Raw genomic sequence first — 27,288 nt, 5'->3', positions numbered from 1 at the left:
GGCTAAAGCACCCAAAGGCAAAAGGTGGGGAGAGTACCCATGAGGCTTGCGTAGGGCCATGGTGTTCCAAAATGTTGTCCCAAAGTCCTAGACTATGGAAAGGAAGAAGAGTAGCCCTTTAGTGTGATGACCAAGGACATAGTCACACGGTGAGGAAGTCTCAAAGGACCGTAGGACTTAGTGGTCGGGCCTATAGGCCTTGATCCAGTGGCAATGCTGGTGAGCACGGCCATGAACAGAAAGGGACTTGGTGAGGACCGGGAAGGAAATATTGGAGAAGGCTATTCCCCATGTCTATAGGCATTCTAAGGATGCTAAGGAGTGGATCTGGGATCACCACTCATGAACAGATGGCCCAGTCTTGGAGAGACGGGATTGCAATGCAGGTGGTGTTGGACCACCGATGTGACCAAGGTGAATGGGCATGGCCTAGCGTAATGGGTTGATATGTTGGTGGTACCTTGGGGTGTTGATTATGGGATCGGACACGTGGAACACTTGGACCAAGTGCAAAGATCAAATAGTTGATGCTCCCAGTCTAAGCATGGGTGGCACTACCTACTTGGATACTTAATGTGGCTTAATGGAACCTCGCTCTAGCCCCATGGTTAGAGCACCCAAAGGTGGAAGGTGGGGAGAGTACCTATGAGGCTCGTGTAGAGCCACGGTGTTCCAAAATGTTGTCCCAAAGTCTTAGACTATGGAAAGGAAGAGGAGCAATCCTATAGTGTAATGACCAAAGATACGGTCACATGGTGAGGAAGTCCCAGAGAATAAGAAGACTTAGTGGTCGAGCTTGGTGGGCTTTGATCTAGTGGCAATGTTGGTGAACATGGACACAGGAAAGGACTTGGTGGGGACTGAAAAAGGGATATTGGGGAAGGTTATTCCCCATGTCTGTGGGCATCCTAAGGATGCTAAGGAGTGGATATGGGATGACCACTCCTAGACAGATGGCCCAGTCTTTGAGAGATGGGACTGTGATGTAAGTGGTGTTAAATCACTAGTGTGACAATGGTGAATAGGCATGGCTTTAGTGTAATGGGTTGATATGTTAGTGGTACCCTTAAGTGTTGGTCATGGGATCGGATATGTGAAGCACTTAGACCAAGTGCAAAGGTTAAGTGGCATAGATGCCATTTTCAGGGCTAGCAAGCCCCAAGTCCTGAAATGGACTTATGTGTGAGCTCTTGAATTTAGACTTCCTGGGAAGTCACTCAACCTAGTACTATTTAAACCCAAGGATGCTTAACCCTAAATATTCTAAGACCCATAACCGATTGGAAATGGGGGTGCACTTTTGTTCATGGGCCCTTTCCCTCTATATTTAACCCATAGATCATCTCTTAAGTCATTCTCTTTGGTTGTTTACAATTTACCACACTTTCCTGCAAGTGCATACGCTACCGCTCGGGTCGAGCCTGGCGGGAGCAAATTGAGCCGGCGGGAGCAAATTGGACCTGCTAGATGTCAATTAACATATGGTGTGATTCCCCTAGCCAATCAATAGAGTTGGACCTGAGACCCCTCTAATACCAAATGTAAGTGACTAAATTTAGACTTCCCGGGAGGTCACTTAACCCAGTACTATTCAAACCCAAGGACGCTTAACCCCAAATATCCCAAAACCCTTAACCAATTAGAAAAGAAGATGCACTTTTGTTCATGGGCCTTTTCCCTTTATATTTGAACCTCATGGATCATCTCTTAAGTTGTTCTCTTTGGTTGTTTACATTATGGAGGTTGTGAATGAGACTCCTCCAAGTGGTTAGAGGTGTGGTTAAGTGGCTAAAGTAGAATGAAAAAAATTTATACCATAGTCTTGTCTTTTGAAGATTAAACCTTCCATTCATGCGTAGTTGTTATATAACCACTTTTTAACATCCTTAAGATGCCCTAAAACATAGGGGAATATTATCCTCTTTAATTCTGTGAAGTTCTTTTTTGTCCAGAGTAGTGCTTGCCAATATTGCCATTGAATCAAGGCCTAAAAGTCCATCCATTAAGTCTTATTAACCTTTGGGACTTCCTCACAACATGATTATATATTTGATTAATAAGTAAAAGGGCCACTCATCTTTCCTTCCACAGTTAGAGACTTTGAAATGACATTTCGAAATATTACAATGCAACATAAGCTTTATGGGTACTCTCCCCACTTTCCACCACCAAGATGCCCTAGCCATGTGGCTAAAGCAAAGTTCTAATAAGCCATGTAAAGTATCCAAGTAGATAGTGCCACCCACTCTTGGATTTGATTTCGGATTCGATTTCAGACTTAGTCTTAGACTTGGTCTCAAACTCAATCTTAACACTTCCACATGTCAAGACACTAATGTATGTTAGTCATTCTTTTGTCTCTTTCTAGAGACTCATTTATTGATGGCTCCATACTCATTTCTCAAGCACTTCCTTAAAAGTTCCACTCTCACTTTTGACTTTCTAAGTTAGAGCTTTTAGTCCAAATATGTTACATTCGTTAGATTTCCACCTTGGGCATTGCCATATGGCTCCATTTCCACAGTTTTATATCTTACAGCTATAAGTGATGAAGCAAGTAAAAAGTGATGAATCAAGGAAGAATGCTTTCATGTTTTTATACTTAATTGGGATAGTAGTTTAGAGGTGTGCAATAGATGTTTCAGCCTCAAATTAAGTCTTTAGTATTGAGATTCAGTAGGACAAAATAGCATATCTCTAATCTTTGAAATTTAGTATAATTTTTATTTTTATTTATAAGTATACTTTGGCTAAATTATTTACACTATACTTAATAATATATGTAAATAAAAATGCCTAATAAATCATATCTTTAATACTATTTCTTGAAAAATAAATTAATTGGGCTAAGGCCTCTATTGCTTGTATACATAAATGGGTAATTCTAATCAGATGCTCTATATATTATGTTAATATAAATAATATATTTACCTTGTAGTGTTATATATGCAAATACATTATACCATCATCTATGAAAAAGTGGTGACTAATAGAACATTAGAGTTTTATATGGGCACAAGAACTTCAAACTCCATAGAATCATTGATATAGTTATTGATAACTATGAACTAAATAGAACCTAAAGCTATGATACAAGTATTCAACTATGATATCCTAATGAACAAATTGCAACTTTATGTGAAACTATTAAATATTTGAACTAACAGCAAAATTACAATTGTGAATGAAATTAAAAGATTTCAAGAGCCACTATAGTATATTATAACTATAATAAGGAAAATGTATTCAACTTTAAAACTCTAGCAAAAGTGATTTAACCCTTGGAAAAATGGAATAAAGACTTTAAGAAAACAAAAAATCCACAAAAGAACTAAGAATTAGGTTCTCAGAAATAGGAGGATATTAGGTTAAAAAAATTCATAAGGAACAATATGCCAAGAAAATTGGAAGAAAAATTGACTGTAGATGAAAGATGAATACTAAAAATACAAGAAGACAGCTTAAGTTGAGAGAAGTAAAAAGATTTAGAAAGAATAGGAAGCAGAAAGTAAAGACTAAATAGTAGATTTATGGACTACCCTATGAAATTTTTAATTTTTCTTTAAAGTTATCCTCAAAGCATTTGAATACTTTATTTATCAAGAATATAATCAAACTTGTAAACATCATCTTCTCATAAGCTTGATCCTCAAACATCCTCTAGAAATTATTTGTTAATTCATATCATTATGACATTCTACATTAATAACAAATCGTAAGACACCAAGAGTAGGAGCAACCATGTAATCACATCCCATATAAACTAGAGCCAATAGCACACCAAGAATTGGAGTAGCAAAATCTCCAATCCACATGTAACATAATAGCATAAATAATGTTGCAAGATGAGAATAATAGAGCATCTACAGCCTCAAACCTCAATTAATAATAATATAACATGGCAAAAGAAGGGAGCAGATTTATGTATAACAATAGCTCTAGATAGAAATGTAGAACAAATGGAACAAAAACAAAATCACAATCCTAAATAAAAAAGCAAAACATTGTTAATAAAACCTTGACTTTTAGGGAGGACGAAAGCTAGAGCAGATTAATTAATAGCTTGGGTCCAAGATCATCATATTCTACTCAAAACAGCAAATGTGGATCAACTAACTTACTCACTGCATAGGGAGTGGCCATCCATGGTGACAAGTCATAAGCAACACTCATGTGAGTGGTTAAGACATGGGAATATGTATTAATTATTATGTCTTTTTAATATTTAATATACTTATGTGAATGCATGGAATATGGAAAGGGAATACAAAAAATATGTATATCAATTAGCCCAAAAACCCTAACATATACATGAGTGAGTGGTCCAGATTAAAACCAATCTAACAGCTACAAAAATCCCACTATGCTAATATTAGCATACAACATCGTAGTTGTATACTTGGACCTCACATCATCCCCTCCTCTCAGAATAATAGAAGACCATCAGGGTTCTCTCATAGATGGGCCGGGATCTGGTGGAACATCAAAAGGAGGCATTAGCAGATTTGTAGATGGTATTAGTTGTTCCTAATCCCTTTGTACAAAGTGTTTCAACTACTACACATTCACAATTTCTGGAGGATCGTCTTACTAGATATCATGTTGAACCTTATAAATTTGAGGTCCAACTTGCCGCAACACCTAATATAGTCCTTTCCACTGAGCAAAGAGTCCCTTAGATAAACCACATACCATAAAATAAGGAAAACAAATTAACACCAAATCATCCACTTCACAAATGGACAATGATGGGAGTTGTAGTGCCATTGTTGTCCCACTTCTATGCAGCTTAAGTGTTCCATTAAACTGTCTAACTATGGATGATAAGCACTCATAAAAGTGTCATGTATCCCAACCAAGATGTTAAAACATGAAATGCCTCAACCATAAATATAGAATCATTATCCAAAAGAATCCACTCTAGTTAAAAATGCTAGAACACCACTCGATTGAGGAGGAAGTATCCAACAACAATTGTAGAGGTGCTAGCAAGAGCATCAACTTCCACCCAACAAGTCAAGTAGTCAGAAACAATAATAATATAATCATTGCCAACAATTTATCATGGAAAAGATCCCATAAGATCAAACACTACCAACACAAATGGATAGGAAACTGCAATTGACTCCAACCGTCTTTCCGCAATATGAGGGGGAGTATTATGAGCTTGGCACCAAATGCAATTATACACATACTAAATAACATCACATTACATCTCCGGCCAATAGAAAGACTTGTGCAGCTTCTCGGTCACACAACAATATCCCATATGCTCGCCTAGAATAGGAGAATCATAGTAGGTATGGAGAAACCGTGGAATAAAGACTAAAGGCACCATAGCTATAAATGATCATCAGGATCCGTCCCAACAAAATAAAGAAGGCCGTTTTCAAGGTGATATTGAGAATGTAAATGCTAGAATGATAAGTCATCAGTAAGTGATACAAAATTCTTAAACCCTTCTTGAAGCTTGGCTCAATATTTTGAGCCTCGCGAACTTTATCAAAAGAAGGTAGATCATGCTCTGCACCTTGTGGACATTAAATGTCAAATACAGCAACCACCAATGGCACAAAATCCTCATCTAGAAAATTCACAGATGCTAGAACAACAGATTTGTCCCAAACATGAGAAAAGAGTGAAGAAGGAAGAGGAGCTTGAGAAAGGGCATTAGCATGAGCCATAAAACTCTTTGAACGATAAACAACATCAAAATTATATATCTAAAACTTCAAAACCCACTAAGCAATATGACCAACCAAGTTCTTCTGCTTCAATAATGAAGTAACAGCAGCATGATCACTTTTTAGTAATATATGAGAACCATGTAGATATGCATGAAGTTTCTCAAAACCCTAGATTGCTAATAAACACTCATTCTCTGTTGTGGAGTAGTTCATCTTTATTAGTTGTAATGTACGGCTAATGTGTACAATAGGATGGCACTGACTAAACACACTAGAGTTCTTTTGCATCAACATACCTCCAAAATTAATATTAAAAGCATCTATGTGCAAAATGAAATGTTGAGTATAGTTAGGATATGCTAAAATTGGAGGGGTCATTAATATCTCTTTAAGATCCATGAACACCCGCTCACAGTCTGCAGACCAAATAAAAGATGACATTAATGACTTTAGCAATGCTCGCAATGGTGTACTGTGATCAGAAAGATGGTCCACAAAAAGATAGAGATATTGCATTTTGCCCAAAAAGTGCTGCACATCATTCATACACTTCGGAATAGAGAAATTTAAAACAACCATAAGTCTGTTAAGATTAATTTGCAAACCCTCATGAGAAATATGGTATCTAAGATAAATTATGTTCTTGGACCAAACACGCACTTTGACCGTTTCAACTTTAAATTAACATCCCGTAGTCAATCCAAAACTTTACAAACATCACAGACGTGTTCCTCCCACGTCCCCTCTGAGTACATTAAGATATCATCAATGAAGTTAACAATCACTTTTGGCATATCATAAAGAACCTCATCCATCATTTATTAAAAAATTCCTAGAGCATTATTCAAACCAAAGAACTTGCACAAATTAAATGGTGTATGAAAAGTAATCTTAGGAATATCTTCTTTGGTTATTGATATTTGCCAATACCTAGAAGCAAGATTTAGCTTCATGAACAAACAACTTCTCTTTAGACAATTCAAGAGATCAGTAATGTGAGGAAGAAGGTATATATATTAAAGATTATCACTTCATTTAACGGACAATAATCAATGCAAAAATGAATATTCCCATTAAGATTTATTACAACATGAGGTTCACATACCCAAGAACTCTGCGACTTTCGAATAACACCTTTTTCCAACATCTCTTTAATGTTTACACATAAAAGTTTGATCTCTTTGGGTGACCAATGACAAATAGGAACCTTGATTAGACAAGCATCCCTGATTGAAATTAAATGACATATGGCAATCTTAACCCCAGACGATAGATCAAATTCAAAAAGATCAGCATACTCTTTTGTGAGCCGGTCAACCGCTGCAATACAAAGAGCATCGAAGGGATCAAAAAAAGGGAAGAGCAGAGCAAGATGGAAACATAGGAAATAATGAGGAGACAAAAGCAATGGAAGCAGAGTTAAAAACGAAGGGACGAAAAGGTATGAAAGTGAGAGGAATGAATGAAATATAAGGAAGTATGAGACAAGGGAGAGAAGCCTCAAAATCACATTTAGCATGATTGTGCTGCAACCAATCCATACCAAGGATGAGGCCAAAAGTTTGATTTAGCACCACCTACAATGATTGCAACCCATCCCGTGCACCTGCATGTGTACGGTTGTTGCCATAAAGAATGAAAACTAGCTCTACCGCACGATGCAAATATAAACGGCAATATGTGGTGACAGATCGAGCAATAGAAGATAAACTCGATATATCAACCAACATGGAAAGAATAATAGGAGACCTCTTGTTATACAAATGAGCTTGGAAAGTAAACACTAGATGAACTAGTGCCAAGTGAACCCCTTAATAATACTCTTGGGTCATTTGTAAACAACCAAAGAGAACAACTCGAGAGACGGTCCATGGGGTTCAAATATAGAGGGAAAGGGCCCATGAATAAGAGTGCACCCCCTTTTCTAATCGGTTAAAGGTCTTGGGATATTTGGGGTTAAGCGTCCTTGGGTTTGAATAGTACTGGGCTGGGTGACCTCCCGGGAAGTCCAAACTCAGGAGCTTACATCGTTGACTTATTCCCGCAAGGTCCTTCTATTACTCATCCAAACTCAGGAGCTTACATCGTTGACTTATTCCCGCAAGGTCCCTCTATTACTCGTGCAACTCCTCATTTCCCAGCAATTACTCGTGCAACTCCTCATTTCCCAGCAAGGAAATGAGAAGATGATGAAATGATGTCGAGACTTTCCACTGCAGTGGGAAATGAGAAGATGATGAAATGATGTCGAGACTTTCCACTGCAGTAGCACCAATAGGACGTTGTTGATGAGACTTTCCATTGTAGTACGTTGACTTATTCCCGCAAGGTCCCTCTATTACTCGTGCAACTCCTCATTTCCCAGCAAGGAAATGAGAAGATGATGAAATGATGTCAAGACTTTCCACTGCAGTAGCACCAATAGGACGTTGTTGATGAGACTTTCCATTGCAGTAGCATCAATAGGACGTTGTTGATGCCAAGGTCTCCACCTAGGAAATGGAAGTTGCCAATTTAGAAAATGCCAACAATACCAATAAGTGTGACCAACTTCATCACATGCCTAGCAGCAAACATCATAGCCACGACTACGTCCTCGCCTTTGTCTTTGGACTTGAGCAGTAACAGCATCAACCTTTATTGGAACAAGACCATTTCCCATATGAAGTAGAGATAAAGGATGTGCAATGAGAAGTGGAAAAAGTGACATTTCATAACATTGTGTTAAGTGAAGGGCATTGTCAATGGTGGTTGGAGCAAATGCATGCACAAGTCTTACAAAATTTTGACAAAGTGTTGGCTACAACATTCCCAGCTTAATCTGCTCCGAAATATTTGGCTTTGCACGAAGCAAGAGGTTTCAAAAACGAATGTAAAATTGTATTACCGACTTAAATGGCCTTTGACGAAGACAATGCAATTGTTAAAAGGCATCATCACAATCGTCAACATGTCTAAATGCATTTTGAAGACGTCTGGGAGAATACTCCAATCCCCACGAGTTGTTACGCTCAAACTATTGTACTATTGCAGTGCCATCCCTTGGAGACACATGGGAAATTTACTCAAATGTCAAACATCATCCCAAAAATGATATGTGGCAATCACTGTGAAGTGATTGAATTAATGATATACATCATCCCCAGGATTCCCTTGAAAGAATTCCGGCCAAACACAAGGATTGGCACCAAGAGTAAGAGTTATATTACATGCTGTGAAAACCATCATCAACTAAGTTTAATTGTTCAATTGCAATCACATAACATTAAGCAATTGCACCAACTGTTACTCTAGAGTCAGAGAAGAAAATTATTACTTTACTATAAAGATGAATGAAAGAAAAAGAGCAAAAGAAGATAAATAAAAAAAACTTAGAAGGAAAGGAAGATTTAGACAATGAAAAAGCTAAATCTAAAACAAAATCCAAAAAGAAAAGAACAAAAGAAAGGAAATGGAAAAAACTAAATTTAAACAATGTAAAAGTTAGATTTGCAAATCCAAGCACTCTAGGGCTTGAAAAAATCCTCCTTTTATTTCTGTCCTGTTGAATTCTATCCTCTCCACGTCTAAGGCATGTAAGAACTTGTACGCACTGCCTCTGCATACCTCGGCATACCTCCGATGCTTGCCAATATGCATCGCTCTCCTGCGTGGAACAAAAGCATGAAACAAGAAGTTCCTGCCAGCAAGAGCCGGATTTAAGCTCCTCTTAGACAGATCCTCCCAGGTTGTGACGATCGTGCTCTCGCATTTCCCGCAGAGATCACTATCCACACGAAAGGACCTCAGCCTGGCCATGACGTCCGGCTTTCCTGGAAGAGTGAGAGAGCAGATGTAACGCTGCACTGCCCGGCACGCAACACTCGTGTGGAAAAAACAAACAAGCTTCGGTCTGATAGAACTCTACTCTCGATCTTACCCGGCTCAAGAACAAGCTCAGCGTCGGCATTCCACCCTCGAATCGTAGACCGGGACAGCGTCCCTCAGTAGTTCGCACTCCACCGGAAATCTCCATCCTGTCCCAGAGCCTCCACCTCCAGACCGCCACTATCCCGGGACCGTACTATGCAGCTGAGGCAGGCGTTGAAGCATTAAACTATCCATGGATCGTAAATTGCCTGATGTTCATTTATGAGGAGGACGTATCTGGAATAACACTTGCAAGTCTATCATTCAACGAAGATGAAGTAGCCGGTGAGCGGGTTGGGCACGACGGCATCGAGAAAATCGTTCTTGGCGACTACGAAGTAGAGGCCCACTAGCAGCAGCGTAGAGCGGGAAATGCCGAGCAGCAGCCACTGGCCAAATCCAGTTGCGAGGGCTGGCGATCTTGACGGACACAGGTACCATGACCCTCCGGATCAGCCAGATAGCCGCGCGCCATGCCTTCATTAGTTTATCAAAGATATTGAGAAACTTTTCATATAAATTGATCATAATGGTCAAAAAAAGAGATTTTTTTCTCTCTCATATTTTATTTATACCAAAACACAACTCCTATGAGCCGCATCCAAGAGTCACACCTGTTTTTTATCAGCTGCTTTCCTTCTGGTCTCTCTGATTTTGAATAAATTTTGTCTTTTGCCTTCCTCCTGCACCATCTACACAAAATGCAGGCCTTGAATTGGAATCGAGGAGATTAGTTTTGTCTGGTTAACCTGCTTGCTGCTGACGAGCATCAACCAGGAGGGAATCAATCCGTTCCCACTCTCTCTAGTGCTGCTGCTGCTGCTGCTGCTGCTGCTGCTTGCAATGTACAATCGCTTGCTTGCTTGCTCGATTTTCATTCACCCTTCGCTAAATTGTGCTGACAAGCTACACTGAGGCATCTGGTGCGAGCTGCAAAGGAAGAGACTTCATCAGCTTCTGGACTGAGCAAGCCGAGAAACAAGAAAAGAGAAAACCTTACCCGCTACCTCTGGCGCTCAACTTCTCCCCTTCCGGGGGCCTTTTGTTAGTCCGTGGCCCGTAGCGATGAAGCCTCTCCTGCGCTTCCAAAGGCGCGTGACGGCTCTTGTAAGTTTCATCATCGGTATCCTGAAATACATTCATCCGTGTGAGATCTCGTCCGAGTAAAAGGAAAAGAAACTAGGAAAACAGAAAAAGAAAAAGAGAGCAAACCAACCAACCTCGTCATCCGAGTTATCTTCTTCACACATTTCGGACTTCTCGGCCAGCCGCCACTGAGGTGTCTCGATGTTGGCATGTCTCACATGTTGCACGTACTTGGCACCCACGCTGACAGGCATCACCACGTTGTTGATATCGTAGTCCGAGGCCCGCCTTCGGGCAGCCTGCCCGCCTTTCACCGCGGCTGGCGATACAGGATGGCCGCTCGGAGCAGCCTTCGTCAGACGGCTGACGGCAGCCGCCTTGGCCGCTGGAGCTCGCGCTGCGCCGCCGCCACCTCCGCCTGCTCTGGCTACCTGGCCAGGCAGTTTGTGCGACATCGAGCCCCGGAGCTGGTTTCTCAGCCGGACCACCCGTGCTTGCAACGTCTCCACCTTGAGCATGATGTTTTCTACCGAGTCTTCGTTTGCTTCATCGGCAGGCGGCGGATCTAGCCTCACCATTGCGCCTTCTGCCGCCACTACAAACATATGGTTGCAGAGAATTAGCCATAACCGGTCAAGAGATCGACAACATGATCATACGCGTACAATCGTTTGGCTCCTTGTGTTGTTCCCCCTCATACTCTCGCTTCTTCTTCTCTGCAAGGTCGACATTATGAGACGTAAGAGAAAATCGAATAAAATTCACTTCTTTACCGTATCTTTGAAATAAAGGATGCTTTGACATGTAGTCGGCCACATCCACAGTCTCCTCCACCTTCCTGCGCCTTTGGCGATGGAGGAGCGGCTGCGCGGGCCGCTCTTCCCGCACAGGCGCTGCTCTCGCTGCACCGTCGGGCTCCGTCCTCCCGTCCCATGGCTTGGCCTTCTGGATCCCCGAGAGAACCTCGTCATACTTTGTAGCCTGCCTCTGCAACTCCATAAGACGAATATCAAGCCACCGACATCTCCACTCAATACCACGTCTATAGTTTTTCCAGTCCATATTCAGGGGCCTCCTCCTGATATAAAAACGTTTGTCATACGTTTCGTTTGAGTGCGTTCAAGGAAGAGTGGTAAGAAAAGGAAAAAAAAAAAACAAAGAGAGATAAGAAGTGTCTATGGCTTCCGTACCTGTCAGTCTCCAGCGCTCCATTGCCATCCCTCGCAGCGGAGTCTACTTCACTGGCGTTGTTGGTGTTTGCCTCGTCCCCGGAAGTGGCGTCGCTGAATCCAAACGAGCTCGAGCACTCGCTAGCCTGCTCGTCCCGATCGGTCCTCACCCCCTCGGCCTCTGGAAGTCCTAAAATCTCCACCGGAACATCGTCCTTGCTCTCCGGCTGCTGCTTTTTCCCATGCTGCTGCTGCTCCAAAGCCGGAGGATCGCTCCTCTTCACCACCGGCGGCTTCCTGTCAGTTATCTCCGCTAGCTCCGACGGGAAAAGCCCGGCGGCGCGACCCACCGGAAGGAAGGACCTTTCGGCGAGAAAGGAATCGGCCCTGTCGTCGTCGGGGACCTCCCCAGCGAAGATCGCCGAGGCCCGGCTGCCCAAGCTCTTCTTGCCCTGCCCACCCAGATACACTGTTGCCGCTTTCAGGATGGTTGAGGTCTTCTGATTACAGCTCATTGCATTGTAGCAGCGCGAGGCTCACGACGCGACGAATCCCTGTGCGACGAGCCCCGGCACATAATCTCCCTCCACCGAGTACCATGAGCAAAACCTCGTCTCTAAGAAATCGCCACAAACCCTACACCGCTCGGGCGCCTCATCCGCCGGGGCGATGGCGCCTCTTCCCAGCTACCAGAGATCGAGAGGGAGGAGGAGTGGCGATCAGCGGCGAGAGGAGAGGAGGAGACGCGTGAAATCTGACCTCGCGGCTGCTGCTCCTGCCGCTGGCGATGCTGCGCTGGATCAAGCGGCAGCTCCCGGCGCCTCCGGTGGCGAGATCGTCATCGAGCGAACAAGTCCTCCCCCTGCGCTCTCCCAGCGAGCTACCGCCTTTCGCTTTTCATTAGAAAAACCGAGGGCATAAAAAAGAGAGGAGGGGCCTTCCGTTTTGGAATGGTCATGTCATTGGGCGGTGGGGATTGGAGGATCCGACGGCCACGCGCGCAGGGCCTTGGAATCCGTATAGAAAGCATATTTTAGGGTTCTTCACTCTCGTCGCCCTCTTTCTTCATGGCTGTCGGATCCGGCAGCGCATTTTCTTCTTTCTCTCTCCGATTAGGTCGAATCTCCACGGCTGCCTGTGCGACAGCGATGGTTTTCCGTTCTTTCGTGTCGGATTATCCCCTTTTTGTTACATCGCTCTCCTCTCTCTACTAGCAAGCTAGCTAGCTCGCAATCGCTGTAGCATTCACGGCGATCGGGCTTCTCACAAAATGCTTGCCGTCGCTCCAGACGAGGGCGCCAAACACGAAATCCTGGGATCGCTGCTGGACGCTCAAGCTCACGGTGAAGGAGATCTTCTGGAGCGGCCGCGTGAATTGGAGCTCCGAGGGGTACACCGACACGATCACGCCAGGAGGTGAGTAGACCTTGGCCCTGTAGTGGGATTGCGCTGGCCCGACGTTGGTTAGCGATCTGGTGACCGAGAGGCTGCCTCGCAGGTCGGCTACTCCGATGGAAGGATAGTTTAGATTGTAGGAAGCGATGGGATTGGGTGGACAGGCAGTGATCGTGAGGTTCTTCAGTGCTCCTGGGGATGGGCCGAGGCCACAGGCAAAGCTGGTATACTCCTCCAAGCTTATGTCATACACGAGTCCGGGATCCTGGGCCGCGACTGGGTTGACATGCCCGGATCCAAAATCGAAAGGAGTGGCAGGGGTGTTGGTGAAAGTGTTCTTGATCAAGCTGTTCGTGTTATCCGAGAGGGTGGCTGGAAGGAAACCAACGAAGAATTTGGGTCAGGAACTTGGACAGCCGTGAGAAGGAAGAACAAGTTCTTTACCAGTGGTCATCATCGCCGACTTGATCATAGCTGCTGTCCAGTATGGGAATCTGGCCTTGAGCAAAGCTGCCACCCCAGTGATATGCGGGCATGCCATGGACGTTCCCGAGAGGAAGTTGTAGTCGACACTTCGGTTGCCGGCTCCTGCGGTTGCTATAGGGGGCCACGCTGCGAGGATTGTGAGGCCTGGTGCTGTTATATCAGGCTGGAGAGCAGGATGTGAGTGCTCGAGCTCTCAAGGAAACTTTTGCCACTCACCTTGATGATGTCCGGAGTAACAGTGTTGGGACCTCGCGAAGAGAAGAATGCCACTTTTGGGGACGGCTTGTCGTGGAGGACGACGTTTGTCTTGAGGAACTTGGCCATGGGAGAGCTGGTTGGTTTTCCCAGGGGGTGTTAGAGACGGGGCTGTAGATAGATACTTTTGGCTGCTCACCTGGTGGAATTTAGATATGCACGGAGAATGGACGCTTGGGCCTCGTCGGTCAGTGATGCAGGGACCACGAAAGGTTGTGCCAGGTCTTTAACTTCAGGATTGATGTCGATCATTCCAGCACCACCAGCTCGACTCACTTCGGCGGCCTTGGCTCCCCTCGACTCGATCGGGATTTCATGCTGGCAAACGACTATTTTCCCCTTGGTTTTCACGTCGTCCAGGGAGTCCGCATGGCAAAAACTGCGCAACAAAGCAACTAGGTACCATTGAGTTTCCTCGATGACTTGTATTACCTTGCATTTGCAGGCGTCACTCCTGCGGCAGCAAGATCCTTTCCCAGAACCACCGGGAAGAACTGAGAATCGTATGGATTAACAGCTAGTCCCTGTTTCCAAAGTCAAGCTCAACTCGTTGCAGATACTGTCAACAGCTTACCTGAAGTATTTTTCCGTTTCCAAGGACCACATCGGCTTCAAACCTCCTGTCTATGGAGCTCGCTGCAACCGTCAGTATCCATGGCGAAAGGTTGGTAGCCGTGAAAGGGTCTCCACTGTTTCCGGCAGAGCATGACACGAGGATGTTTTTCTGCAGGGCATGGAACGCTCCGATGGATATAGCATCCTCGAAATAGTTGGCCTGAGGAGGATCCGGGCCGATGGACGCAGATATAATGTCGACGCCGTCGGCTATGGCATCATCAAAGCCCGCTAGAATGTCAGGGTCCTTGCAGTCGTCCCAGCAAACTTTGTACGCGGCAACTCTCGAGTTTGGACTTCCTCCCCTAGCAGCTCCAGCTCCAAGGCCTCCCGGGAAGCTTATGCCGTTGACAATCCTTCCCGCTGCAGTTGACGCGGTATGTGTCCCGTGTCCGTCCGTATCCCGTGCAGATTTGATGAAGGTTTTTTGCAGCTCAGGGTCGCTGGCATCGTATCCGTTTGTGTAAAAGCGTGCTCCAATCAACTTGCTGGCATTTTGGCATCCATGTGAGATCGTCTGAAAACAATAGTTTCGGAGTTTGACTTCTTACTTGTTGCAATTACGTGCAGTGAACTGTTCTCCATCCTGGCAAGCTCCCTTCCATTTTCTTGGTATCGGTGGCATGCTTACGTCGTTGAAGCTCTTGGACTCCGGCCAGATACCTGCAAAACTTGATGGTTTGGTATGTGCATCTTCATAAACTCGTTATGTACCAGAGTCAAAGACGCCAACAATAATGTCTTGGCCAGAAGCCTCACAACCACTGGGATCGCTGTTCTGAGCCGGGAAAGAGTCGATGGTATTCAAAAAGTCCCAGGAATGGGTTGTGTGGAGCTTGTGACTCTTGCTTGGGAAAATCGAAACAACCTCTTCTCTCCCTGCGACCAAAGGTAAGCATATACATATTGTCCTTATTAACTCGTACTTTTTATCTGTGCAGCTTGGTCGTCGGTGAGCATGGCCGAAAACCCAGTGAAGCTGCGCTTGTAGGTGTGTATCATATTCCTCCGCGCTTCCTCAAGGCTGTATCAACAATTCAACCAAAGGTATGGGTATGCATGTTTAGAAAGCATCTAATTGTTTACCTTCCGAGTGTATCCGCCAGGAAGGAATGAACTTGTGCGTGCACGACATTATGGTCTTTGTGCGATTTCTCACCCATGTAAACGATGTATGCCTGTGCAGGGATGATGAGTGGAAAATGACCTTTGGCGACAACCAACATTCAGTTCTATACTCACTTTCTTGTGTGGAGCGGCCGCTGTAAGAACAAAAATGGAAGCTACGATTGTGTACCAGAGGCTGCTCTTCGTGAGACCCATTGCGCTTCTGCACAAATGGCTGGGTAAACTTGTGTTTATATACACTTCTTGTGTTTATATTCCTCCTGGAAGCGGTTGTGGCGGAAGGGTTCGTCCTTGATTTCGTCATGTTTATAACTTATCTATCTTGGCATATGGTTGCAGAGCGTCGTTCGATAGTTCTGGAGGGCAACAGTCTCATTGTTTCTAAAACACCAAAGTGCTTCACAATATCGCGACAGGTTTTATTTTTCATTTTGGCAAAGCATGGCTTGTCGGAGATACTCGATATCAAAGTTATCTGTTATCTTTGAAGGTTTACAGTTGGTCAAAGCTAAGCTGAGTATTTCAAAAGATGATATTACCAAAAAAGAGGACAAAAGGAATAGCTCATCACCTTAGCTGGTGTTTTGACATGTTTTCAGTGTCTTTTGGGTCCAGTTGTGAGGAGTAGGAAGGTAATTACAAATCCTCGCTTGTGGTCTCATGCTTCCAGTACGACACAATAAAACTATGTTTTATTATTATTATTAGCTGGAGGAATAAGACTACTTAGTCTCCAACATAAGTGAATGGCACTAGCATTTTTCCAAAAAAGAAAAAACATAATGCAAGTATTTTGTTTGTGATTTGCAAGTCTTTCATACTAGGCTATACGGTGACAAGTTTGTGACAGATTCAAGCTACGCAGATTCCTTTGCAAGTACTTATTGATTAGCATGTGCTTAACCCCCAAGCAAACCAATCTGACTTAGATCTTCTAAGATTTCGCCATGACACCCTTGTCCATCCTCTCCACTTTCAAGCACCAAGACACCTTCCACATCCCCCCTGCGAATTCGCTTCTCAGCCCCGCAGAGACGCTCGAACTCAATCCAGCCCACAGGACGGCGACCAATCAAGTTGACGAGTGGTGGATGGAGTTTCTGCAGCCCGGCTCTCACAAAGCCCGGCTCATCCGCGAGACCTTGATGGACGGAGCGCCAGAGAGCTCGCTTCTTGGACTCCGTGATCAAGTGCCTGGAGATGAGCGAGGTGGAATCGAGCTGGCTCCGCCGGAAGATCGTCCCAAACCCGGAGACGTACCTCTGGATGCGAGAGATTACGTGCGGGGTGCCTCCCTGCTTCACAGCGATCGATTTCCTGGATGTACTCGGGCTGAGTAAATCCGTGCTGGCAGTCGTCCGGAAGATCGAGATTGGAACGCACCACATTGCGATCCACACCGACTTGGTCTCATTCAAGGAGTGGACGAGCGAGAAGTACCTCAACATGGTCTCCATCCTGGCTGACAACCACAACCTTCCATGGCCAAGGTGGTGGGGATGGCCAAGGAGCTGGAGAAACGCTACCTACAAACAAAGCAAGAGATTGCATCGAGCAAAGATGGCCTTGGCAGCGAGAAGGGTGTCATGGATTATGTTCGTGCGATCGAGGTCTGGATGGTGGAAAACGTGAAGTGAGGATGGGTGAGTGCTTGCTACCATGGCGTGGGTTGGATCCCACCACCTGAGAGATCCACGACCTTCTCGTTCTAACGCGCTACTATACTTCCACCCTTGAAATGAAAGATCTCTCTTTTGTCGAGAAAGAGGACGTATCTCTAGCTGCGAGAAAGAGTTTCAGTCCAAAGATCTTGGAGGGTGATCATTTAGGTACCTGGGGAATGAATGGCATTGCGTAAATGTGGTGGAGGAGGAGCACGAGTTCTCGTCGTGGGCGGTCATGGATTCGCCGAGCATCGGCGCTGGCAGCTCAAGAGAGCCCAGAATCGTCGACCCAGATGCTGCTCACCAGGCACGACGTGGAGCGCCTCCCAGTCAAGGACGTCCTGGCGGCGCTCCAGCGGCAGCCACACCCCCCGGGCCTCGTCCGCGAGGCGGTGGAGCTCCTCCTCCACCGCTGCGCCGCCGAGCGAGCTCTCCCACAAGCCCACCAGCTCCACGCGCTCATGCTCGCCACCGGCGCCCTGCGCAGCCGCTACCTCTCCAACAAGCTCGTCCAGGCGTATGGCCAGTGCGGGGACGTGGAGAGCGCGCACGCCGTCTTCGCCCGCCAGCCCGACCCCAACGTCTTCTCCTGGATGATGCTCATCTCGGCCTGCCTCCGCAACGCGCGGCCCCGCGCGGCTCTCGGCCACTACCGCGCGATGCAGCTCCGCGGCTGCCACCCCGACGCCCACGTCGTGAGCGCCATCTTCTGCGCGGTGGCCGACACCGCCAACTTGGAGCTCGGGCGCTCCATCACCGCGCCGCTCGCGAGCACCGCCATGCTCCACGACCCCGTGGTGGCCAACTCGCTGCTCAACATGTACCGCCGCTGCGGCGGCATGGACGACTTCGAGCGCGCCTTCTGGGCGATGCCGTCGCGCGACGAGGTGTCGTGGACGACGATGCTGGCCGGGAGGATCCAGTGCGGCCGCGAGGCGTCGGCGCTGGAGCTCCTGCGCGTCATGGACCAGGACGGCTTCCGGATCACCAGCGCCCTCACCTTCGCGACGCTGGTGGACGCTTGCGGGAACCTGTCCGCCATCGCCCAAGGCCGCCACCTCCACGACCGGATCATCACCTCGGGCGTTTGCATCGACGTCGTGCTGCATACCGCGCTGCTCAACATGTATGCGAAGTGTGGTCGAGTTGACGAGGCCCGCGAGCTCTTCGACCAGACGCTGGAGCCGAACAACATCACCTTCTCCAGCATGGTGGCGGCCTACGCTCGAAACGGCCACTTCGGCGACGCCTTGAAGCTCTTCTGGAGCATGGAGCAGGATGGCTACAAGCCCGACAGCGTCACCTTCACGCACGTCCTCTACGCTTGCAGCCACGGCGGCTTCGTCGACCAGGCCTGGCACTACTTCACCACGCTCGAGCCCGACCGGGGGATCCCGCTGGTTGCCGAGCACTTTGGCTGCGCGGTCGATCTTCTCGCGCGTGCTGGCTGGCTGGCCGACGCCGAGAAGTTCCTCAACCGGATGCCGATCCCTCCCGACTCGGTGTCGTGGATGTCGCTGCTGCAGGCCTGCCGGATCCACCGCAACGTGGAGATTGGAGCTCGAGCCGCGGAGCACGTCTTCCGGCTGGCTCCGCACCGCGCCGGGCCTTACAGCCTCCTCTCCAACATCTACTCGGACGCTGGGAAGTGGGACATGGCCGCCAAAGTCCAGAAGTTGATGCGTGACCGAGGAATAAAGAAGCCCGGCGGCAGGAGCTGGATCGAGATCAACGGCAAGACGAGTGAGTTCATCGTGGGCGATTCCTGGCACCCGGACCTCGTCCAAATCTGCCAGGAGATTCAGAGAGTGAGCAAAGTCATGAAAGAACACGGCTACGTACCCGATACCAAGCAAGTACTGCATGACGCCGAGGAGGAGGAGAAGGAGGACATCCTCTACTTCCATAGCGAGAAGCTGGCCATCGGGCTGGGGCTGATCAAAACTCCTCCAAAGACGACCATCAGCATCGTCAAGAATATCCGCGTGTGTCCCGACTGCCACACCGCCGCGAAGGTGATATCCAAGGTGACCGAGAGGAAGATCGTCATCCGCGACATCAACTTGTTCCATCACATGGAAGATGGAAATTGTTCTTGCCGAGACTATTGGTAGAAGAGCTCGTTTGCGATCACCAGTAGTCTCCACACGAGCAGCGCCCGTGCTCAAAGTGGTGGAACTGCTTCGTGTCCCTCAGGACAATCTGCCTGTCCACCACCTTGCTGATGAACTTGGCGGCAGCATGGCAGTCGGAGCAAACTCTCAAGTTCTTCACGACTTGGACGGGCTCTCCGCGGGGGCTGTGAAGCAGCCCCATGACGATCGCGAGCTTCTCACTGTGATAGTAAAGGAGTCCTTCCTTCTCCTCCTCTTCCGCATTGTGGAGTGTGGCACTTTTGTCCGCAGCGTATCCGGCTTCCTTGATCAGCGCGAGCAGCCTCTTGAGCTCCAAAACAATCTCCCCGATCTTCGGATGGGACTGGTCCCCCGCTACAAACTCGTGCAGCTTGCCTCTCACTTCCACCCAGCTCTTCCCCGCTGGTTTCTTCACTTTCATGTTGTCCATGCGCTTCCTCACGCTGGCTGCCAGGTCCCATCGTCCAGCTTCCGAGTAGACATTCGAAAGCAGTACGTACGGTGTCGCAGAGCCTGGATCCAGCTCGCGGATCCTCTCCGCTGCTCGCTCCGCCAGCATCATATCTCCATGCGTCTTGCAAGCTCCTAAAAGCGTCGTCCAGAGCACCCCCGAATGTGGAGCCTTCATCCGCTGTATGAGCTCCTCGGCATCGGCCAGTCGCCCGGCTCGGCCCAGCAGATCCACGATGCAACCATAGTGTCCCGGCAAAGGCTCCAGCTTCCTCTCGCTCATCATGGTGGTGAAGTAGTAGTACGCATCGTCGACGAGGCCGGCATGGCTGCAAGCGTACAAGACGCTCACGAACGTCGTCTCGCTCGCCTTCTGCCCCGCCTGCTCCATCTTCCAGAAGAGCTTCAACGCGGTGGAGCAGTCGCCGTTTTGCGCGTAGGCGATGATGATCGCCGACCACGCCACGATGTTCTTCTCGCCAATCCTGTCGAAGATCCCGCGAGCTTCTCCCAGCCTTCCGCACTTCGAGTACATGGTGAGGATGGAAGTCTGGAGCACCACGTCGGCCTCGAGCAGCCCGAGCTCGGCGATGCGAGCGTGGAGCTTCCGGCCCTGCGAGAGCGACGCCAAGTTGGAGCAGGCGTCGAGCAGCGAGGCGTAAGTGACGGTGTCAGCGTGGATCCCCTGGAGCTCCATGAGCTTGAAGAAGTGGAAGGCCTCCCTGTAGCTCCCGAGCTGGACGCAGCCAACGATGAGGCACGTCCAGCTGACCACCTTGGCGTCGCCTCCCATCGATCGAAACACCTTCTTCACGTCGTCAAGGCTGTCGCACTTGGTGTAGAAGTCCATGAGCGTGTTCTTGACGTGATCGTCGGCCTGGAAGCCACAGCCTTCCAAGCTCGCATGGATCTTCCTCCCTCGCGAGAGATCCACCAGTGCCGAGCACGCTGCGATGGCGATGCTTAGAGTGTGGTTGTTTGGAGCAGTCCCTTCCTGGTTCATCCGGTAGAAGAGTTGCAGTGCCTCGAGTGGATGGCCGTTCTGGGTATTTGCTGCGATGATGATCGTCCACGAGTAGACGTTCCAATCTTCCATTCTCTCGAAGACCGCGGTAGCCTCTTGCACGCCACCACACCTCCCATACATCTCCATGAGCGTGTTCTCCAAGAACCTCACTCGCACAAGCTTGCTCCTTGCAATGTGCTCGTGGACGCGAATTCCCTCCGCCAGGGATCCTTGGCTGCCGCATCGTCGCAGCAATGCCGCGTAGAGCTCCACTCCTGGACTGAAACCCAGCATCTCCAGCCCGTGGATGGCTTCCTCGAGCGGCAATCTTTCCATCTCCTCCGCGATCCCCATGAGACGAGCTCGACTGGATTTCCCGAATCTATCAAGCCCATCAACTGGATCCTCGTCTAGGGCTCTTCTCGGAAGCTGGGCTGCTGGTCCTCTCGATCTCCGGCCAGCATCCGCCATAGCAATGGAAGTCCGGCTCAAGCATCGAAGAATGCGATCGCCCATCACCTAGATCTCTCCCACCACCGCCATGCTCTTGCGCTGCTCGAGATCCAGGAGAAACTTCTTCTCTACTGCCGGTGTTGGTTCTTCCAGCGCCGATCTCACTCTCGACCGGGAGCTGGACCGGCTGGATCGAAGCGATGGCGACGACGGCGAATCCACCTCGGCTCCACACATCTCCTCGCTCATCCGGCGATGCATCCACGTCTGGCAGACGAAGCGCATCCACCGCCACATCCTCTCCTCGGCCACTCTCGCCACCGATCGCCTGCTGCTCAACCTCCTTGTCCAGTCGTATGGGAAGCTCGGCCGAGTGGAGGACGCGCGCAGCGTCTTCGACAGGATCCTCCACCGCAACGTCTTCTCCTGGACGATGATCATGGCCGCGTATGCCCACAACGGGCATACCACCGCGGCGCTGGAGCTCTTCCACGCGATGCTGCTCGAGGGAGCCAAGCCGGACAAGGTAGGATTCCTCACAGCCTTGGAGTCGTGCTCTTCCTCGCCATCGGCAAGATCAGTGAGGACGATTCACGAGCTAATTCTTGCCGCAGGCCTCCAGTCCGTCACCTTTCTCGGCAACGCTCTCGCCAACCTGTATGGACGAGCCGGGCGCCTGGACGAGGCCGAGCTGGTGTTCGAGAGCATCGCCCACAAGGATGTAGTGTCCTGGAACACGATGATCACGGTGCTGGCCCGGGCTGGCAATGGCGAGCGGGCGCTGGAGCTCTTCCAGCGGATGATCCACGAGCGAGTGAAGCCGGACAGGGTGACTTACTTGAGCTTGCTCGGCTGCTGCTGCGTGGAGGAGAGCCTGGAGCACGGCCGAGAGATCCACGCCATGATCGTCGCGGACGAGCTCGAGTCGGATGTGGTCATCGCGAACACGCTGGTGAGCATGTATGGCGACTGCAGCGCTGTGGAGGAGGCCCGGCGCGTCTTCGAGAGGATGGAGCAGCGCGACGTTGTGTCCTGGAACGCCATCATCCGGGCCTACTCGCAGCACGGCCACCGCAAGAGCGCGCTGGAGATGTTCCGGAGGATGCAGCACGAGTGCTCCGTGGCTCCAAACGAGGTGACTTTCGTGAGTGTTCTCGGTGCCGCCGAGGAGGCCAGCGAGCTGAGGATGATCCACGACAGAGCCGCCGAGAATGGCTTCCACAGCTCCAACGTCTTCGTCGGGAACTCGCTCGTCCACATGCACGGCAAGTGCGGCAGCGTCCGCGACGCCAAGCAGCTCTTCGATGCCATGGCCTTGCAGAGCGTCTCGTCCTGGAACTCGATCGTCGACGCCTACGCTCACAACGGGCTGGAGCGCGAGGCCTTCAAGCTCTTCCGGACCATGCAGCACGAAGGCGTCCGGCCCGACAAAGTCACCTTTCTCACCGTGCTCGAGGTCTGCACCAGCCTACGCCAGGTGAGGCTGCTCCAGGAGCTCGTCACCTCCGCGGGGCTTCGGTCGGACGTGCTCCTCCAGACGGCGCTGCTCCAAGTTTTTGCCAGGAACTCAAGCATCTCCGACGCAAAGAGAACGTTTGATGGCGTCCGGGACAAGGATCTCTTCGCCTGGAACACGCTCCTGACTGCTTACGCTCAGTGCGGGGCGGACGAAGCGGCAGTGGAGATGTTCCACCGGATGAACCAGGAAGGCGTCAAGGCAGGCGAGCAGACTTTTGTGAGCGTCATCGATAGCTGCGCGAGCCTGGGGGACTTGGAACAGGGAGTCCGAGCTCACGAGTGTGCGGCCGAGTGTGGAGTCGAGGAGTCCGTCTCTGTCGGGAACACTTTGATCACTATGTACGGGAGGTGCTCGAGACTCGAGCAAGCGAAGGCCGCCTTCGACAGGATGGAGGAGAAGAATCTCGTCTCCTGGAACGCTCTTGCGTCGGCATACGTCCAGAACGCTCAGGGTGACGCCGCGTTGGAGTTGCTCGCCTCGATGCAGCTCGAAGGCACCAAGCCGGATAGAGTGACGTTCTTCGCGAGCCTCGATGCGTGTTTCACCGACATAAGTCAGGTCCGGATGCTCCACGCTCAGATCTGTTCGGCAGGACTGCTCCGGGACGTCGCGGTGGCGAACTGCCTCATCAACGCGTACCGAAAGTGCCAGAGTCTGGAGGATGCCAAGGTCGTCTTCCAGAGCATCCAGGACTACCGGGACGTTGTCTCCTGGACTTCCATGCTGTGCTCCTGTGTCGAAGACGGCAGCCACTACGAGGCCTTCGAGCTGTGGCACTGGATGCAGCAGTATGGAGACAAGCCCGACACCGTCACCTTTGCGGGAATTCTCGATGCGTGCAGCAGCTTGAAGTCTTTAAGCCGCGGGAGGATGATCCACGAGCAAGTGAAAGGCTCGGGATACGACTCGAGCACCACGGTCTCGCCCGCTCTCATCGGGATGTACTCGGAGTGCTTCTCTCTGGAGGAGGCAGCGGAAGCCTTCGAAACAGCCGCGCCCAAGGACGTGCTGCTCTACAACTCCATGATCTCGGCCTATTCCAAACACGGCCGAGGGGGAAAGGCCATCGCTTTGTTCAGGAGAATGGACCTCGAAGGCGTCAGCTTCAACCGGGGAACTGTAAATGCCATCCTTGACGCCTGTGCTGGCCATGCCGGGCTCGTCCAAGCCAGGATCATCCATAGGAGCATAGCTGAGTCCGGTTTCCTCTCGGACGTGATCATCGACAACACGCTCATCAACATGTATGGCAAGTGCGGGAGCCCGAGAGAGGCACGGAGAGTCTTCGACTCCATGCGCGAGCGGGCGCTCGTTTCCTGGAACTCGATAGTCACGGTGGCGGCGCAGCACGGTGAGGTTGCCGAGGCACGCAAGCTGTTTCGTGGACTGCAGCAGGAAGGACTTAAGCCCGACAACGTAGCGCTCATGAGCGTCGCCTCCGTCTGCCAGCACGTTGGCCTGCTCGAGGAAGCCTTCTACTACTTGTTCCAGCTCGGAACGGAGTACCGGGTGACGGCCAAGCGGGAGCGCTACTCGTGCATCGTCGGCCTGCTGGGAAGAATCGGCTGGCTGGAGGAGGCCGAAGCCGTGATCAGAAAGATGCCGTTCAAGCCCAACGAAGCAGTGTGGAAGAACCTGCTCATGTCGTGCAAGATCCACAACGACGTTGCTCGGGGTGCCAGAGTTGCCAAGGAGCTCCTGGAGCTCGACTCTGCCGATTCCGCGACGTATGTCACGCTCTACAACATGTACGCTGGACAGCTCAAGCACTCGGAGGAGCCACAAGACTTCGAGCTGGACGAGCTTGAGGAAGCAAGACTTGATGCTTAAGTTGCTCGGAGCGCTCGACGCAGATGTTGCCCAGCAGCACGTAAGCCAGGCAGCTCTTCGTGTCCAAGTTGATGATCTGCTTCGCTGCTCGTTGTCCACGCGCAGTATCTTTGTGGAGCTTGCAAGCACCTAGCAGTGTCGCCCACATCACGGAGTCGGGAACAAACGGCATCGTCTTGACCAGCTCCTCGGCATCGCGCAGGCGCCCAGCCCGTCCAAGAAGATCCAACATGGAGCTGTAGTGTTCTTTGAGTGGAGCAACGCAGTAGTCGAGCACCATCCGGAGGAAGTAACCGTGGCCTTCGTCCAGCGCGCCAAGCCTGCTGCATGCCGTGAGAAGGCTCACGAAGGAGATGTCGTTTGGACGAAGTCCTTCCTGTTCCATAAACTTAAAGAGCTCCACGGCGGACTTCGCATGCCCGCAGTGAGCATACGAAGCAACCATCGCATTCCAGGACACCACGTTCTGCTGAGGCATGGTGTCGAACACCATCTTCGCCTTGTAAACGCTGCCACCTCTTGCGTGAACCGGGATCATGGCAGTCCACGAGAAAACGTCTCGCTCCGGAAGCATAGCGAAGATCTCCTTCGCCTCGTGCATATACCCGAGCTGAGCATACGTCCCGATCATGCTGTTCCAGGCCATCATATCCCGACCCGGCATCCTGTCAAACGTTGACCTCGCTTCATCCATATACCCGCTTTGAGCATACCCCTCAACCAGGGCCGTCCAAGTCACCGTGTTCCACCTGGGCATTCTGTCTACCAGAAGCTTTGCCTCCTCCAGATATCCCATCTTCGCATAGCCTTGAACCATGGAGTTCCACGCAATGACGTCCCGCTCGGGCATGGCGTCGAATATTGCCTTCGCAAGCTGGAGCTTCCCGTTGTCCAAGTACGCTTGCAGCATAGCCGTGAAAGATATCACGTTGTGCTCGGGCATTCTATCGAACAGAGGCTTGGCTTTCCCGATATCCCCTTCACACGCGTACGCCTTCACCATCGCTGTCCACGAGACGATGTTCCTCTGAGGCATGCTGTCAAAGACCGCCTTGGCATCTTCAAGGTCGCTGTTCTCGGCATAGGCCACCACCATGGAAGTCGCAGATACAACGTCCATTTCTGGCATCAACTCGAAAAACCGCCTTGCCTTCTGGAGATGTCCTCTCTCTGCGTATGCCTTTAGCATGATCGTCCAGCCGATTGTGTCGAGTACGGGCATACTTATGTAGATGGACTCCGCGGCTTCCAAGTTCCCAGTCTCCAGAAAAGCCAGCAGTATTGTTGTCTGTGTTACCACATCCGACTCGGGCAATCCATCGAAGGTACTCTTGGCTTCCTCCAGATGCCCGTTCCTTGCATATGCGGATATCAAAGTAGTCCACAAAAGGAGGTTCTTCTCCGGTGCTGCGTTGAAGATTTGTTTTGCATCCTCCACTTGCCCGTTCTGCCCGTAAGCCCCCAGCATGGTGTTCCACGAGAACACGTTTGGCTTTTCAATCCCGTCGAAGACAGCACGAGCTTCACTCACGCTGTGGCAGTCACCGTACATTTCCACGACCAGGTTGGCCAAATACCTGTAGTTTCGGTAGCGGCTCTGTAGAATCCTGGCGTGAACTCGTCTGCCCAAGACAATGTCTTCACAAGAGCCTGCTCTCCTCAGCTGTGCTGCGAGCTTTTCGATTTCAATCTTCTCTTGCGACTTCTGCTCTCCGAGTCCTCCCGCTGTTACCACTGACATCACTGCTGCTTCTGAGCCTCCAGAGATTGAATCCTAGAGTCCAAAACCGCCCTGTCTATCTCCATCTTAGCCAGAGCCTTCAAGCTTGTTTCCAACTCAAGGTCTCTGGTTTCGTCACCTTCGATCTGCTGGCGAATGAGACCCGTCAGCCACTCGGCGTAGCAAAACGGAAATGATCCTGTTAGTCGGGTATAGAATACCGACTTGCAAAGCCGAACTGTCAACAGCTGAGCCCACTTCATGATCTGGTTGCGCCGGAGAGATCCATGCATGGACAGAATGAGTTGCGGCATTACGCTGTCCGAAGGATGCGGCTTGCATATGAGCCTCTCCATAAGTAGGCTGGCAACTTCTCTGAAGGCTATGCTGTCCTCAAGCCCGTCCCCGAACTTCACATGCTCCAGAGAAAATAGGCCGGGCTTCTTCTGCTTGAAAGTCCGCAGGATTCCATACAGGATCGCCTGGTGCTTGCCTCGAAGGTCGTACTTCTTATACTTCCAGTTCCCAATTGGAAGACCTGTCAGCTTTGCGATTTCCTCGTAGTTGATCCGCACTGCTTTCCCGTCAACCATCCCGTATCGAAAAGGATGAGCATACGTAGAAATGAAGGCCTGACATAGGTCGGGATCACTCTTGGGGACCGGCGTGAAGTAGAACAAGTCCAGGCCCAAGTCATTCAGCAGTTTCTGTCCAGCCGGCTCCAGCAACCTGGTCCGCTTCGGCTTCTCACACGTTTCGAAAGTGATGCCCGACGGTCTCA

The 27,288-nt window shown here is 49.7% G+C and overlaps 4 protein-coding genes and 1 pseudogene across 5 annotated transcripts; 1 reads left to right on the top strand and 4 right to left on the bottom strand.

Moving 5' to 3' along the window:
* Window positions 1–9,792: 9,792 nt before the first annotated feature.
* Window positions 9,793–12,437, bottom strand: LOC9640435. Of its 2 annotated transcripts, none has more exons than XM_024676973.1 (6): window positions 11,873–12,437; window positions 11,456–11,760; window positions 11,342–11,398; window positions 10,817–11,277; window positions 10,597–10,724; window positions 9,793–10,526 (listed from the first exon to the last, which is right to left on the bottom strand). In XM_024676973.1, the coding sequence occupies exons 1-6, from the start codon at window positions 12,364–12,366 to the stop codon at window positions 10,475–10,477; spliced, it is 1,497 nt and encodes a 498-aa protein (XP_024532741.1). In that variant the 5' UTR covers window positions 12,367–12,437; the 3' UTR covers window positions 9,793–10,474. The 2 variants fall into 2 exon arrangements, with proteins under 2 accessions (XP_024532741.1, XP_002971847.1); XM_002971801.2 differs by having other exon boundaries at window positions 11,348–11,398.
* Window positions 12,438–12,913: 476 nt separating this feature from the next.
* LOC9640692 (subtilisin-like protease SBT5.3) lies at window positions 12,914–15,737 on the bottom strand. Its single transcript, XM_024677012.1, has 8 exons — window positions 15,689–15,737; window positions 15,317–15,535; window positions 15,234–15,265; window positions 14,562–15,119; window positions 14,127–14,419; window positions 13,949–14,063; window positions 13,680–13,895; window positions 12,914–13,583 (listed from the first exon to the last, which is right to left on the bottom strand). The coding sequence occupies exons 1-8, from the start codon at window positions 15,735–15,737 to the stop codon at window positions 13,074–13,076; spliced, it is 1,992 nt and encodes a 663-aa protein (XP_024532780.1). The 3' UTR covers window positions 12,914–13,073.
* Window positions 15,738–15,878: 141 nt separating this feature from the next.
* Window positions 15,879–17,460, top strand: LOC112346965 (annotated as a pseudogene).
* On the bottom strand, window positions 17,302–19,400 carry LOC112346899. The gene is made up of 3 exons (XM_024676760.1): window positions 19,237–19,400; window positions 17,564–19,183; window positions 17,302–17,511 (listed from the first exon to the last, which is right to left on the bottom strand). Exons 1-2 carry the CDS (start codon window positions 19,286–19,288, stop codon window positions 17,628–17,630), a joined length of 1,608 nt encoding a protein of 535 aa, XP_024532528.1. The 5' UTR covers window positions 19,289–19,400; the 3' UTR covers window positions 17,302–17,511; window positions 17,564–17,627.
* A 1-nt stretch (window position 19,401) lies between these two features.
* LOC9640691 lies at window positions 19,402–26,614 on the bottom strand. The gene is made up of 6 exons (XM_002971799.2): window positions 24,726–26,614; window positions 23,872–24,592; window positions 23,032–23,733; window positions 22,094–22,896; window positions 21,611–21,937; window positions 19,402–21,504 (listed from the first exon to the last, which is right to left on the bottom strand). The coding sequence occupies exons 1-6, from the start codon at window positions 26,526–26,528 to the stop codon at window positions 19,525–19,527; spliced, it is 6,336 nt and encodes a 2,111-aa protein (XP_002971845.2). The 5' UTR covers window positions 26,529–26,614; the 3' UTR covers window positions 19,402–19,524.
* Window positions 26,615–27,288: the final 674 nt, after the last annotated feature.

The sequence above is a fragment of the Selaginella moellendorffii genome, unplaced genomic scaffold, assembly GCF_000143415.4.
Source record: "Selaginella moellendorffii unplaced genomic scaffold, v1.0 SELMOscaffold_18, whole genome shotgun sequence".
Classification (NCBI taxonomy): domain Eukaryota; kingdom Viridiplantae; phylum Streptophyta; class Lycopodiopsida; order Selaginellales; family Selaginellaceae; genus Selaginella; species Selaginella moellendorffii.
Note: the sequence above shows the minus strand (reverse complement) of the source record. Positions and strands in the feature narration are given on the sequence as shown.

Coding starts and splice junctions, on each gene's coding strand:
- LOC9640435 (XM_024676973.1), bottom strand. CDS start 12,366: ATGAGCTGTAATCAGAAGACCTCAACCATCCTGAAAGCGGCAACAGTG. Junction 11,399..11,455: donor TCCTTTATTTCAAAGATACG/GTAAAGAAGTGA, acceptor TCGACCTTGCAG/AGAAGAAGAAGCGAGAGTAT. Junction 10,725..10,816: donor AAGATAACTCGGATGACGAG/GTTGGTTGGTTT, acceptor AATGTATTTCAG/GATACCGATGATGAAACTTA.
- LOC9640691 (XM_002971799.2), bottom strand. CDS start 26,528: ATGTCAGTGGTAACAGCGGGAGGACTCGGAGAGCAGAAGTCGCAAGAG. Junction 23,734..23,871: donor TGAGAGCGGGCGAGACCGTG/GTGCTCGAGTCG, acceptor TGCTGCATCCAG/TGCCACAGCTCGAAGGCCTC. Junction 22,897..23,031: donor TGTCCCGGACGCCATCAAAC/GTTCTCTTTGCG, acceptor AGGCTGGTGCAG/ACCTCGAGCACGGTGAGAAA.
- LOC112346899 (XM_024676760.1), bottom strand. CDS start 19,288: ATGTCCTCCTTCTCCTCCTCCTCGGCGTCATGCAGTACTTGCTTGGTA. Junction 19,184..19,236: donor CAGTACTTGCTTGGTATCGG/GTACGTAGCCGT, acceptor ATCTCCTGGCAG/ATTTGGACGAGGTCCGGGTG.
- LOC9640692 (XM_024677012.1), bottom strand. CDS start 15,737: ATGTCGTGCACGCACAAGTTCATTCCTTCCTGGCGGATACACTCGGAA. Junction 15,266..15,316: donor TGTTGGCGTCTTTGACTCTG/GTACATAACGAG, acceptor CAAGTTTTGCAG/GTATCTGGCCGGAGTCCAAG. Junction 14,064..14,126: donor GCATATCTAAATTCCACCAG/GTGAGCAGCCAA, acceptor AAAACCAACCAG/CTCTCCCATGGCCAAGTTCC.